The following is a 14,626-nucleotide window of genomic DNA, read 5'->3' on the forward strand; positions in this document are numbered from 1 at the left end:
GTTCACCACAACCCCAGGGCCCCTGGGTTGGGACCTGGAGTAGAGGGCGGGCCCAGGTCCCTCCCTCTCCACTCCCCTCCTCCAAGGACACTAGGGGAGAGATTAAGAACTGGTTCAGAGGCAAGCAGTATCGTCCTGAACCTACCCCAGAGAAGAGAAAGCGCGAGACCCAGAGAACAATACCGGCAATTTGCCACACGATGCTAGCTGCATTTGAGAAATGCTGCTTTAGGCCATGCCCCAAACCATGTAGTCCTGCCCCCTTTGGAATGTGCACAGCTGAAAGCACCGGAAACTCTCTCTCCTTCCCCTGCCACACACCATTCCTTGTGCTCAAAAAATAACCCAGCAGCATCTCTCCCTACTAGCGCACCTACCCAGAGAATTATGATTTGACCCAATATTTTTAGTCTATTTTAAGTTTTAAATTTTAAACATCACTTTATATGCATATATGTAGTGAAAACAGACTTTGATTTAACACCTTGTTGTGCTGCAAAGATGCAAGTCATCGGGAGGAGGTGGGGGAGCAAAGTTTATGAATTGGTTTAGTTGAATGCAGCTTTACATGGAGATAGAGAGGATCACACCTACCCCCAACCTCTATACATAGCACTGCCAGAATCAAAGCCTAAAAATTTGTTCTTGTCAGCCTTTTATATTAAAAAAATATGACAGGCAGGCAGGCCGGCCAGCCCTTTTGGCTGTTTTTGAGAATCTGTTCTGACAACACTGCTGCCATCCTTTTGATTGGAGGACACACTCTTCATTTTAATACTTGTCTGGACCTAAGGCTTTGATCCAAATAGTAAGTGTGTATTTACATAGATTCATACCTCAATAGGCACAAAATGACCAGGGGGAGGGTGTATGAGGAGAGGTCTGAAGTTTTAAACAGGACATGTCTGTGAGCTGGCATACTGTGTGAGGAAAAAAGCCAACAATGAGGACAGCACTAGGGCAAACCAAGCCAACCCAGCAAATCCAAAGACAAGCTGTCCAATCAAAGTTCTTTGGGGCAGCATCCGTCTCTGTTAAGTGTAGGTACAGTGCCTGGCACAATGGAGTCCGGATCCATGACTGGAGTCCCTAGGTCAGTGATCTCCAACTTTTTTTTACAACCAAGATCACTTTTTGAATCTAAGGGCAACCCAGGATCTACCCTGCCTCTTCCCCGAGGCCATGCCCCTTCCCGCTCACTCCATCCCTCACTGTCCCCCACACTCACTCACTTTCACCAGGCTGGGGTGGAGGTTGGCATTTGGGAGGGGGTGGGGGCTCTGGGCTGAGGCCAAAGGGTATGCAGTGTGGGAGGGGACTCTGGGCTGAGCCTGGGGCAGGGGGTTGAGGTGCAGGTGGGGGTAAGGGGAGCAAACTCTAGGATGAAGTTTGGGTGGAGGATGGGTCTCCAAGCTGGGGCAGAGTGTTGGGGTGCAGGAGGCGGTACAGGGTGATGGCTCTGAAGGGGGGCTTAGGGCTGGGGTGCAGGAGGGGATTTGGGGTACAGGAGGGGGTTCAGGGCTGAGTTGCGGCCTCCCACCGGGCAGCACTTACCTCTGGTGGCTCCCAGTTGGCAGCAGGTGCAGTGAGACTAAGGCAGGCTCCCTGCATACCCTGGCCCCACACCGCTCCTGGAAGGAAGCAACGCACCCCTGCAGCCTCTAGGGGGAAAGGGGGCATGTGGCTCCACATGTTGCCCCTCTCTGCAAGCACCGCTTCCACAGCTCTCCCAGCCAATGGGAGCTGCAGGGGCAGTGCTTGCAGGCAGGAGCAGCACACAGAGGTAGACCCCTGCCCCCTGTCCTCAGGGCAACGCTGGCTGCATCCGGGGGTGGCATGGGGCCAGGGTAGGGAATCTGCCTTAGTTGCTGCCACGCTACACTGCCAGAGATTGCAGTTGACTGGGAGATTCTCAAGGATCAACTAGTCGATCGCAATTGACCGGTTGGTGACCATTGCCCTAGGTGCTACTGCAATAACAATACCACCACCATTTTGGCTCCCATCATTGTAGCATTTAAATATCAAGGCAGTAGGCTGATAACGGATCAGCTCTGTTCACTTGCCACTGCCAGGGGCAGCTCTAGGGATTTTGCCGCCCCAAGCACGGCAGGCAGGCTGCCTCCGGCGGTTTGCCTGCGGAGGATCCGCTGGTCCCGCGGCTTCGGCAGACCTGCCACAGGTGTGCCTGAGAGAGTTCCTCTGAAGCCGCGGGACCAGCGGACCCTCCACAGGCAAGCTTGCAGGAGGTCCACCGAAGCCGCGGGACCAGCAGACCCTCCGCAGGCAGCCTGCCTGCAGCCCTCGCAGCGCCGGCAAAGCGCCCCCCCGTGGCTTGCTGCTCCAAGCACACGCTTGGCATGCTGGGGCCTGGAGCCGCCCCTGGCCACTGCCCTGCATCCTGTGTAGTCATTTACACCAGTCAGAGTGAGAGCATTTGACACTTGCTTTTCACTCACCATACAAAGGACAGATCAATGGTGAATTGAGGCCAGAATATTTAGAAAGAGGGCAAGTTTCCTCAACTACAAGAAGCCACTTGGTAAGAGAGAATCAGTGAACCCTGACTATTAGAAAATGGTCTGACACAAAGATACAGCCTGCGAGTGCCTGTAAGCAAAAACAAGCAGATATTAGGAATCAACATTATTACATCCCCTTAAATTGTTAGCCTGACTCACAGCTATCCTCTCTTTTATATGAAAGTTGATCTCTTGAACTTGAAATCAGTATAGAATCATCTGCGCTGGCCAGCTTCCATAAACTGGCTTCAGGGGTGGGATGGAATAAAGAGAGAAGGATGGATTATTTGCTTTGTGCTAATTAGTGGAATTACTAACCAAGCCTAGAGGGTCAAAGATCCACAGATGAAAGTGTAACTCCTGCATGACTGCAGCACTGAAGTCAGTCTTATGAGCGGCACTGAATTTACACTACTTTCAGGAGAGCTGTTACTTATAGTTACCTATGGGAATGTTAGTTTCTCTTATTAGCCAATACTATCTGTACAGTAAAATTTGTGCAAGAAGCCACTGTTATTAGGCATCCCCTTACCTTGAAGCTGCCCCGAAGTGTTCTTAAATGAATTGACTACTTTACCATTTTTAGTAGCTCACCCAGAACTGGAGAGGATGGGTTTGATCAGCCTTTCAAGTGCTGCTTAAACAATTTTCTATGTATTTGATTTCAGATTATAAGGGCTTTGAAAAAGGGACTCTATGACTTGTTTGGCAGCTTACTTGCTGAACAGAAGCAAGAATGTAATGCTCTGGTCAGTGTGTGCATTAGGTATCCACCTCGTTCCCAACCCACGGAGGATGAGAGTCTGTTATAGTCCCCTGCTACAGAACACAGGTTTTTTTGACCAGGTTGTAGAGACTCGATAAATAACATTACAGAAAGGATATTTGAGAACATCTTTTAAAATAAAATATATATATAACTCACATCTTTAATGTAATTCATCTCTTCTTTCAGCTGATGAGCTGACCACCCATAAACCACCATTTCTTTCTTATGGTTATTGTCAGTCCTGTGCACCACACCATACACCATGCCATCAGAGAACTTCCCTGTAGACATTCCATTCGGTACATGGTAGGGTTGCTATTTAAAAAACAAAAAACAAACGAACAAACACCTTTTACCCTAAGTAATACTAAACACGATAAATTCAAAACAGAAAAAGGGGGCATGCTACAGACCTACACAGAAGGATACAGACATTCCTTAGGTCTTATATACCTGCATCATCAAGGAATGAGAGAAGTTTCATTAGTCTTAACAGAAATTATGTGTATGTACAACTAGAGGACAACAGACTGGATTTTTAGGTGAGAGAAAGTAACGGAGTTATTAAAAAAGAATTAATTGTTCAAGACATTGACTTACTCAAATTCATCATCTGGATTTGCTCTTTTACACTTGTATATATGTATGGTTGGGTTGGGTTTGGAGGCTAGGGGTAAGTAGATGTGTAGGCACAGCCCATAGCAGCTGTTTTCCTTTGCCTGGAGCTGCTTTCAACTTTTGTTTATATTTTACTTTCAAAATGTTTCTTTATGCACCCTTTCAAATAAAGATATCCTGGAGGAAATACCAGGAGACAGGGCATGCAAAATGTTTTATTGCTCATTCTAAACTTTTTCGTGAAGAAATACACAATAGATGCAGCTTTCATAACTTTCTTACACAAGGTCAATGCAAGTAAGAATTATAGTCCAAAATATTTAGAAATGTTTATGACTAAATGTGGGTCATTTATACATACAAACCCTGATTTAACGTAGTTCTCAGGAAACCTCTGAAATTGAAACTTTCAATTAAAAAAAGGAATACATAAACTGCATTTAGATCATGAATTTTAGATTACAGTGGTTTGATGTTTAGTGCTCAAAAAAATCAGGACTTACTTGTACTATAATTTGTTTATATTTTAAGCAGTTCAGTTCACATTTGAAGCCTTTATTTTTTTTTTTTTTTTTTTAAAGTTGGCATACTTTCATGGTATCCCAATAGTTTAGTTCAGGTTCTGTTTCTCCTGCAGGATTTAGTAACATCATTGGAATATTTGAAGTAGGGCAATGAGCTGCATGGTATTTGCACATATTTGTATAGGTGTTAGGAATGTTGTCAGTTCTTGTAAGGGGGACACAGAACTCGGAACTCAGGTCCTGGTAGGTAAAAGTATAAAGGAAGTTAAACTAAAAAACAGATATGCATGTGTGTGCCCCAATTTCAGAGGAACACTGTGTCCCCGATTCAGGCTTTCGACACCTCTGAAAAGAATTACGTACAAGGTTGTCATAATTTGGGAACCCAAAAGTCAAGTGCACAAAATTAGTGAACACTGTTGAAAATATGGCTGAAAAATATTTAAGCATCTGCTTAACTGTATGCACATGAACAGTCTCATTAAACTCAGCACATAATATAAATGTTTGCAAGATTGGGCATAAATCATTAAAAATTACAAACAAACATACATTTTTAGTTTTTTTTCCTCTCTATGTACTTAGCGGGACCTGGGTTTGGGAACATTCCTGAACATGTCCCTCAGATAAAGATTTTGTAACTAAACACATTCCCATTCAATAATAAGAACTTTTAAAGCTTTTAGGTGTTGAAACCTATTAAGTTTTTAACACCTCCATCACATTTCAACAGTAAATATTCTGCTTCCCCATCAACTGAGGGATGAGAAAGCTGCAGCTCAATTTTCAATCTCTTATGATGTCACATCCCACTAGCTCTCCAGCTCTTCAGATAAGAGAGAAATAAAGACCGACCCAGCATGCTATTTCTAGTGTAAAAAAGCTAAAATGCTGGTGGGGGATGAAGAACAAAGGGGATTATTGGAGTTCACATTTAAAGTACTAATGTTAAAGGAACCAAAAATACATCTCCTGGAACTATTCACTCCACAGGACAATAAGCTGGCAACTGTCATACATAATCAATTTGTGCTGTATTCTTAGACACAGTACACAAGTTAATCTCTCTGTTTAGAGATTGTTTTAAAATGATACCTTGTATTGATTTTGAGCAAGCTGGTTTGTTTATATTAGATAATCACACTCTACATTAGCTGTGCATGTATTTGGGAAAACAACAACATTTACCATACAAATGAAAAGAAAATATTGCTGTAGCTTTGACATTTAAAACAACATTACATAATTGTGAAATATTTCCAAGCTTCTGTTATACTGATATTTTCTCCCCAACACCGTATACACCTATCACCCAACCCTCTCCGACCACATTAAAAGAACATTAAAGTTACACTGTCAAGCCCTCCAAAGTTAGGAAGTTCCAGAAATAAGGTTGCCTGTGTAACCTTAATTCAGACCCTTTGTGCATATGCATTATCATACATTCTCTAACTACATTCTCACACGCTGGGTTTTTCGCCCCCCTCAACAGGACCTCTACCTCATTCATTGCACGAGATGGACCTGCTTGGGGGATGAATCAGGATTGTGTAGTAAAGGTGACTGTTGCCTATAAGACCCTGCCTCATTTATTGTACAAGTTGGAAGGTGTGTAGTTAATAAGGCATGGCAGGAAGAGAAGGATGGTCTCATGCTAATAGCAGCTGAATGCTGCCCTGGACAACTGGATCTGTTCCTACTTCTGGCACACAGAGTTCCAGTGTGATGCTAGGCAAGATAGTTAAAAATCAAAACATTTCACAGGTAGTCATTACTTGTGTGTTTCTCATTTTTAAGCTTGAGACCCTGGGGTCTGATGTACAGAACACACACACTCTGATTTGCTAAACTCTCACAGCTGCAACTGAAGTCAAGAGGAGTTATTTGAAAATATCAAGTGCTACATACTGCTAAGCGCCTGAAAAAAAATCAGGTCTTAGACATCTCTAATTGAGCATTCCCTCACTACCGGTGCCAGTCTCTTTGCCCAGACATTCCTAGTTCCTCCCTCTCTTCTCTTCATCTGGTCCATCTCTTCCCACCCCTGTTTTTCCCCTCCCTGTATTTCTGCCCCAATCACCCTCCTCTCTGGCTCTTTGTAGCAATCTCTTTACGTAGCCAGCCCCAGTTTCCCCCATGCACATCCTAGCTCCTTTGTCATCTCTCTCTGCCCCCAAGCCCCCCCACACATTCACCCATCACTGCTTTCCAGTCCCAGTCTCCTCCTTCAACCATCTCCTGTCTCTCCCCTCCTCTAAGCACTGGGTCTGATCTCAGTGGTGTCATTCCTTCCCAAATGGCTCCCAGATCCCTCATTTTCTTTCACCAGCTCCTAGTCCCAGTCTCCCCCTGTCCCAGTCTCCTTGCCGAACAAGTCTCAGCCTCCTTTTTCTCCCAACCCCAGTCCCACCCCCAACTCACAACTCCTGGTCAGTTTCTCTCTCCCCTTTTCCTCCTCCTGTCCCAGGAAGTCTCCTTGTCCCCAACTACTCCTTTCCCTCCTCCCTGGTACAGGTCTTCTTCCTTCTGCATTCCTCCTCCATGCTATCTAACCTCATTCTGAGAAATGACAAACATATGAAAAATTCAGAAAGCCTTTGACAAGGTCCTCATCAAATGCTCTTAAGCAAATTAGGGAATCATGGGATAAGAGGAAAGGTCTTCTCATAGATCCCTAACTGGCTAAAAGATAGGAAACAAAGGGTGGGAATAAACAGTCAGTTTTCACAGTGGAAAGTAGTAAATAGCAGGGTCCCCCAAGGACCTATACTGCGATCAGCGCTGTTCCACACAGTCATAAGTGACCTGGAAAAGGCTGTAAGAGTGAGGTGGCAAAGTTTGCCAACAATACAAAATTACCTTATAATAAGCAGTTCCATACCCCTAAATCACTTTTGTTGTCCTTCTCCATACTTTTTCCAAATCTAATATACCTTGTTTAAGATACGGTGTCCAGAACTGCCCGCAATATTCAAGGTGTGGGCATACCATGGATTTATAGTGACAATGTGGTATTTTCTGCCTTATTATCTATCCATTTCCTAATGGTTCCAAACACTGTGAGCTTTTTTGACTGCAGATGCACATTGAGTAGATGCTTTCAAAGAACTACCCATGATGACTCCAAGATCTCTTTCTTGAGTGGTAACAGCTAATTTAGAACCCATCATTTTGTATGTATAGTTGAGATTGTGTTTTCCAATGTGTATTATTTTGCATTTTCAATATCATTTTATTGCCCCATAACCTAGTTTTGTCAGATCTCTTTGTAACACTTCACAGTCTGCTTTGGACATACCCATTTTCAGTAAGATCATAAGAACAGCCATACTGGGTCAGATCAATTGTCCATCTAGCCCAGTAACCTGTCTTTTGACAGTGGCCAATGTTCTATAAAATCATGAATGATGTGGAGAAAGTGAATAAGGAAATGTGATGTACTCTTTCATATAACACAAGAGCCAGTGGTCACCCACTGAAATTAATAGGCAGCAGATTTAAAAAACAACCATCAAGAAGTATTTCTTCACACAAAGCACAGTCAACCTGTAGAACTCATTACCAGGGAATGTTGTGAAGGCCAAAGGTACAAATGGTTTCAAAAAAGAATGAGAAGTTCATGGAGTATAGGTCCATCAATGGCTATTAGCCAAGATGATCAGGGATACAACCCCATGCTATGGATGTCCCTAAACCTCCGACTTGCAAGAAGCTGGGATTGGACAACAGGAGATGCATCACTCAAATTGTCCTGCTCTATTCATTCCTTCTGAACCATCTGGCCCTGGTCACTGTCAGAAGACAAGATAATGGGCTACATGGACCACTGATCTGACCTTGTATGGCCCTACTTATGTAAATTCAGCATGCAGTAAACACCCACAGCATGGAAAATTTCAACCCAAATGATTAAAGTTTCACAAACTTATAAGCAACTGTAAAAAATGGGGCTTACAACCTCATCTACTACACAAAGCAAATGCACAGTATAGCACAACTATAAACATACAATTCCACGCTAAAAAAAGAAAAATCTCACAGGCATATTTTTGCATCCCAGTAATCAAAGCTACATAATCACATACTACTCTACCCATCATTTAAAAACCATTTGCTTTGTTGAAAACACAGAGAAAGCAAGCTTGTTTTACAGGAAATGAGTGGGGCATGATTCAACACTTGCTTTCATTTCCTGGGTTACAATTCGTTTGGTAGTTTCACATGAACGCCACCCTTAAATAATTACTTGCATTAGAGCACTAAAGAATAATTTCCATCTCCTAGATGCCCAGGACAGTAATTGTTTCAATTGTGGCAAATTACTTCAGAAAGTAATATGCTTCTCAAGACCTGAACATTATCCATGGAATAACTACTGCCTAGCAAGTGTAGCTTCCAAAGTCACATAATTGGTTCATTACCATTTTAGTGGCACTGTAGTAGCTGAACTTGTTGAGCCCCAGCAACAAACTTCTACTGGGTCTCCAAAATGGTACAGACTCATTTAAAAATCTCGCTTATAGGTATTAACATGGAGATTACGCATAGAGCTGTACAAATGACTGATTTTTTCCAGTTTTCAGGCAGTTACAAAAAACAGAATTGTTCGACAAACTGAAAAGATAAAAAAAATTCTCTGAATTTTACGATTTGTTTTAAAAATTAAATAAAATGAGGACTTTTATATGAAATGTCATTTTGAATAGAAAAAAAGGAAAATATTTTGTTTGAAAGTGTGGAAACAAAATGTTTAGATTTTTTCTTCCTTGTTTTCAATAGAAACAATTCATCAAATTCAACACAAAATCATGAAATGTTTGGGTTGACCCAAATGTCCATTTTTTTGCAGAAAAATTTTTCAGCTGGAAAATTTCAACCAGCTCTAGTTATAAACTTTCTGGCCACAACTGGGCTTTTCCTATGCCAGGCAATGTATTTGTGCAGAATGCCTTGGGAAGATCTTTTCTGGCAAAGATCTAGTAGATTCAAATTAACCAAGATCCGTATCCATCCAAACCACATGGTCCCCCAAATACACTTATTTCCCATTAACACACAGGAGAGTAGATTTCTATTTACAGCGCAATGGAATTGTACACATGACATGTAAGTATATATTTTACACAATCACTGCTTACACCTCTAACCATGCCTTTTGTTACCACCACCTGCTCCAGGAATTGTGCCTCCTTTCAGGCTGTTCTGTAAGTTTAGAACAGTGTCCCAAGCTTTCTCCCTCTCTCACAAAAGAGAGTTCAAAAATTCCCCTAGTTTGAAAAGCATTCCACATCTAATAAGTACATGACATTGTACATTTGTTCTCTGCTTTACACTGTATTGTTTTGGTTTATGTAGTTCCTTCATATTGTGAACTCCCAAGGGCAAGGATCGATTACAGTTTTGGCAGTTTTCCCATTGCTCAATGCTGTACAAATTGACAGCACTATCTATATTATATTCTCTTTTACTGTCATTTTTGTCCAGTCTTTTCCCTCTTTCCCTCCACTCAAATCTCTTTCCACCCTGCCTCTCCCATCTCTCGCAAACAAGTTGGTAGTTCTATCATTTTAAGTTTATTTTTTCTAAACTATTTGTAGCAGGGTATAAGGGCACTACCTGGCCATGGCCAACTAGGGTGTTAATCACAATTCAGCTGCCTGTTTCACTTGCACAGCTACTCAGGGGAAGGGCTAGTGGAGTGGCTCCTTGGAAGACAGAAGAGGAAAAATTCCTTGAGGAAGTTCAGGTTCACACCCAGGGGTCAGAGAATGTCTTACCAATTATCTTGACTTATTTTACATTCTTGCTATGAACAAACACTTACAAGAGAGAATCCTGCTGACTGCAATTGTTTTTTCTCATGTTATTACACCAGCATGCACCTGACATTACAAATCTCTTCCAATTTGCATTCTCTGAGCACTTACTTACCCCCACCTCTGGTCTGTGTTTCCCCATCAATATTTTATCTTTTTTATTCATTCTCTCTTTCTTGTTGCCCTGTCATACCTCCTCCCTACCATATTCTTTCTCTGCCAAATCTCCGGTGTCCCCCTCTTCCCAATCCAGCCTCAGAGCACTAGAGCCTTCATAGCCAGTAAATTTGTTTAACATGTTTACAGCCACATCTTTTCCGCATTTCAATACAGAGGGGAGCCAGGTTAGTAGATCCTCTCCCCACTGTTCATGTATTCAGTGGTAAAGGGGCGGAAATGGTAATCACCACCTCTCTCTGCTGCATGGTAAATGGTGAGGCAAGTGATAGATCTTTCAGTTGGTGATATTAAAAGTCAGTGTGTGTCTTCAAAATGTTCAGGACCAGATGAGCACTGGCTAGGATCATTGCAATCAGCTGCTGAGGTAACTAAGCAAAGTGGTCAATGCTAGTGAACTTTAAAGCCAAGATCCAGCCTAACCACCCCGATTTCTGGTCAAAATCAACTACTGCTAGAAAAATGTAAAGGAAAGAGTTTTAGCTACCACAGCATTGCCACATACTCATCACTGTGATATCAGAGCACTTCCCTGAGCAGACACTATAGAAAAAGCGCTGAATTTTATTTAATAACTATTCTAACATGCTAGCTCAGGGTTTTTCAAACACGGGTCGCCGCTTCTGTAGCGAAAGCCCCTGGCAGGACAGGCAGGTTTGTTTGCCTGCCCCGTCCACAGGTCTGGCCGATCATGGCTCCCACTGACCGCGGATCGCTGCTCTGGGCCATTGTGAGCTGCTGGAAGCGGCACGGGCCAAGGCACTTATTGGCCGCCGCTTCCAGCAGCTCCCATTGGCCTGGAGCAGCGATCCCCAGCCAGTGAGAGGTACGATTGGCCAGACCTGTGGATGGGGCTGATAAACAAACCGGCCCGGCCTGCTAGGGGCTTTCCCTATACAAGCGGCGACTCCTGTTTGAGAAATCCTGTGCTAGCTGCTGACTTAAAATTACAGGCTTATTTTGAGTGATTTCTGAGTCTGTGCTGCAATGTAAGTTAGTAGTGAGAATATATCATTTTGATGCACAGCAAATGCTACATGAATCTATCTACAGTAGCTTCCAGGGTTGTGCTTTGACTCAATGTGCAGTAGCACAGACACAATACATTGGGTTATGTATCATAGCATATCTCAAAGAAAAGCAGATAGTTACTTATTATTATTCATTTCCTTGCACTATTTTAAATAGATATATAGACACCTGAGATGTTGCAAAATTCCTGCTAATTACCATGTGTCCAGTTTCTCTCTCAACCCAAATAAGAGAGAGTTTGGTATGAAGCAGAGACACCATAAAAAACCAGTATGAGGTGCAATAAAGTTCTCCTCAGAGCGTAAGTGCTGCTTTTTGCTTCCTCTTTTATAGGCAGGCATGATGCCTATTAATCTACATGTACAATAAGAAACACGTGCTAAGGTGAGATTTTCCCCCAATCCATATCCAATATGCCATTTTAAAATCAAAAGATATGTTTCAGACTTTCCTATCACTCCACATTCCTCCTAAATAAGAGCGCACAGTACACTCTAGGCATGCCTTTTAAAAAAAGAGTAAACCCATTTAATTTAATGATTAAGACACATCTTGGTGTCTTTGGATCAGTGGTTCTCAACCTATTTATCATTGCTGGCTGCATCCAACGCTACCAATATGGCCCTGAGGACGTCACATGGGCCACAGCTGTGTGCTGACTGGGCCACAGGTTGAGAACCACTAGTCTGGATACACAATAACAACGGATTCATGTAGGGATGGGTGGGTTAAATAAGAACTTAAAAGTTTTAGCAAAACCTATTGTTAATTACCTATAATATCTCAAATCAATTCCTTTGGCAGCTACTAGAAGTAGTTAAGATATGCTTCTTATTTCTTCCTGTTCCCAGACCTATCCGAGTATCTGCTATAATCAGTTGTGTCTCCCTTTTGCAGGAGCGGCGCCAGGGTTTTTGGCGCCCTAGGCGGGGGTCCTTCCGCACTCCTGGTCGTTGACGGCAATTCTGCGGGGGGGGTGGGTGGGTGTCCTTCCATGCTCCCGGTCTTCGGGACACTTTGGCGGCAGGTCCCGGAGCAAGTCAAGGACCCGCCGCAGAATTGCCGCCGAAGACCCGGAGCACGGAAGGACCCCCCACCGCTGAATTGCTGCCCCCCACCAAATCCTGGTGCCCTAGAGACCGCCTAGGTTGCCAAAATGGAAGCGCCAGCCCTGCCCTTTTGTTTATAATACAAGTTACCAATGACAGACAGTGATAGTGTTCACACAGTTGATTAAGTTACAGATTTCCTGTAAAGAAGAAGAATGTCTTTATTATATCTATTCCATCAGCCAAAATTGCACTACTGTGATGAGAGATTATTATTTTTCTTGATATTACTTTAGTGTTCATGAAACTCATGTTACATTCAGCTAGGGTGACCAGACAGCAAGTGTGAAAAATCGGGTCAGGGGGTGGGGGGTTATAGGATCCTATATAAGAAAAAGACTCAAAAATCAGGACTGTCCCTATAAAATCAGGACATCTGGTCACCCTACATTCAGCCTACTTTGCAGATGCTACATTATATTTTTAAATGCATTATGGATATGGAAAATGTGCCAATACATATCTTTTCAAGCATTATTTCTTGAAATGCAGCATATATGAAATATAGACTGAAAAATATACAAGTTAACTTCTATGATTCTATACCATTTCCAGGAACTTTAGAAAATTCAAAGAGTACCACAATTAGCAAAAACTATCACATTTATCTACCAGTGAAGTAGCTGATTTTATAACATATACTGTAACCTCACTGTTATATACTGCTTGTCATCAGTAGATCTCAAAGTGCATCACAAAGCCTACTTCAGTGGTGCTCAACCCTGGAAAATCTATGTCTCATCCAAAGGAGGTGCAAAGAACCCAAAAATAGTCAGAGACACATCATGATATCACATTAGTGCAACTCAAAACCACTTCTTATTAAAGGAAAATCAGGTAGAGAAGTCTACAACCCAGTGCCATTCCATGGTATTTTTATAACTCTCTGGCACTGCCTTTGACACAATACTACCCCTCTAGCTCTCATCCTTCCCAAGCAGCCAGCAGAGATGGGAAGGGAACCTGGGAATTATCCATTTGCTCATCAATATTTCTGTTGCCTTGTCACACGGAAAGCATTCTGCCGATGCAACTGTTGTGTTTGCTCTAACAGCTCCTATCACATCTGTAGGCTCCACAAGAGTTACATGTGGTTCAACAGTCAGGTAGAGATTCACAGATCAGAGTAGGGCAGCGTCACAGGGCATGCTACCTCACCCTTTCTCTTTGGAAGCAGTCCTCACACACACTTACTTAAGTTCACAACAGCACATTTTATTTACGTCTCATGCAGTTTCACGTCCCATCACCATAAGATTTTACCCAATCTTCAATGTACTCCTTGACCAAGGGGTGATGGTCTCACTTTTAAGATCCTGATCTTCTTTGCCTTTCCTTCCAGCCTTTGCCCCTCTCTTCCTGTTTTTTTTAAATGTTCCAGCTGATGAGCTGAATCACCTTGTTAGTAGTTTAGTCATCCAGTCCCTAACCAATTATCTCCTCAATTTGGCCCACATGGGGATATTTGCAAGGTGCACAGAGGGATGAATCAGCCTTAAACTAGTCACAGGTTCTTAGGCCTTCTCATTGCATTGTTAGCTTGAGCTGTAACTTGAGTTTTGCACCTAACCTGACTACAGTCCACACAAAAATCTCTAGCTCAATTTAAATGGTGCTTGAAGCTTGTGCTAGTTAGAATGGGAATGCAGTATCTTGAATTACATCAGCTCATCAACTACTAATCCAATCACTCTGGGTATGTCTACACAGCCTTTTAAACCCAGGCTCAATCTAACCTCCACTTTGTAGCCACATGGCAAATGTGCTAACCTGGCTCCTATGCTGCTTGCCTATGTGCCGCTTTGGTCCCTGCACAAGTAATTGTTGATTGGTCCAGGAACGTTTCCTACAACAGGGGAAGGAACAAAGCAGCTCTGCCAAAGAACCTTTGACCAAGGATTGGCGAATACCTCCAGGAAAGTTTCCTAGCGATCTCTCTGGAGGATTCCTATGAAATCTCGGTGTGCATCAACACACTGTTCCATCACACTGCTTAGCTGCACAGGGGAATGTGAAGCACACTCAGATACACTTGTCTTGCACATTTCTATCCCTTCAC

The 14,626-nt window shown here is 43.0% G+C and overlaps 1 protein-coding gene across 1 annotated transcript in view; it reads right to left on the reverse strand.

The window, feature by feature from the left end:
- Positions 1-14,626, reverse strand: part of MYZAP (myocardial zonula adherens protein) — a 96,889-nt gene that overhangs the window by 67,455 nt on the left and 14,808 nt on the right. The window contains exon 3 of the mRNA XM_032774113.2: positions 3,448-3,606. Coding sequence (XP_032630004.1) covers positions 3,448-3,606 — 159 coding nt within the window. The remainder of the gene's footprint in view (positions 1-3,447; positions 3,607-14,626) is intronic.

The sequence above is a fragment of the Chelonoidis abingdonii genome, chromosome 9 (assembly GCF_003597395.2).
Source record: "Chelonoidis abingdonii isolate Lonesome George chromosome 9, CheloAbing_2.0, whole genome shotgun sequence".
Classification (NCBI taxonomy): Eukaryota; Metazoa; Chordata; order Testudines; family Testudinidae; genus Chelonoidis; species Chelonoidis abingdonii.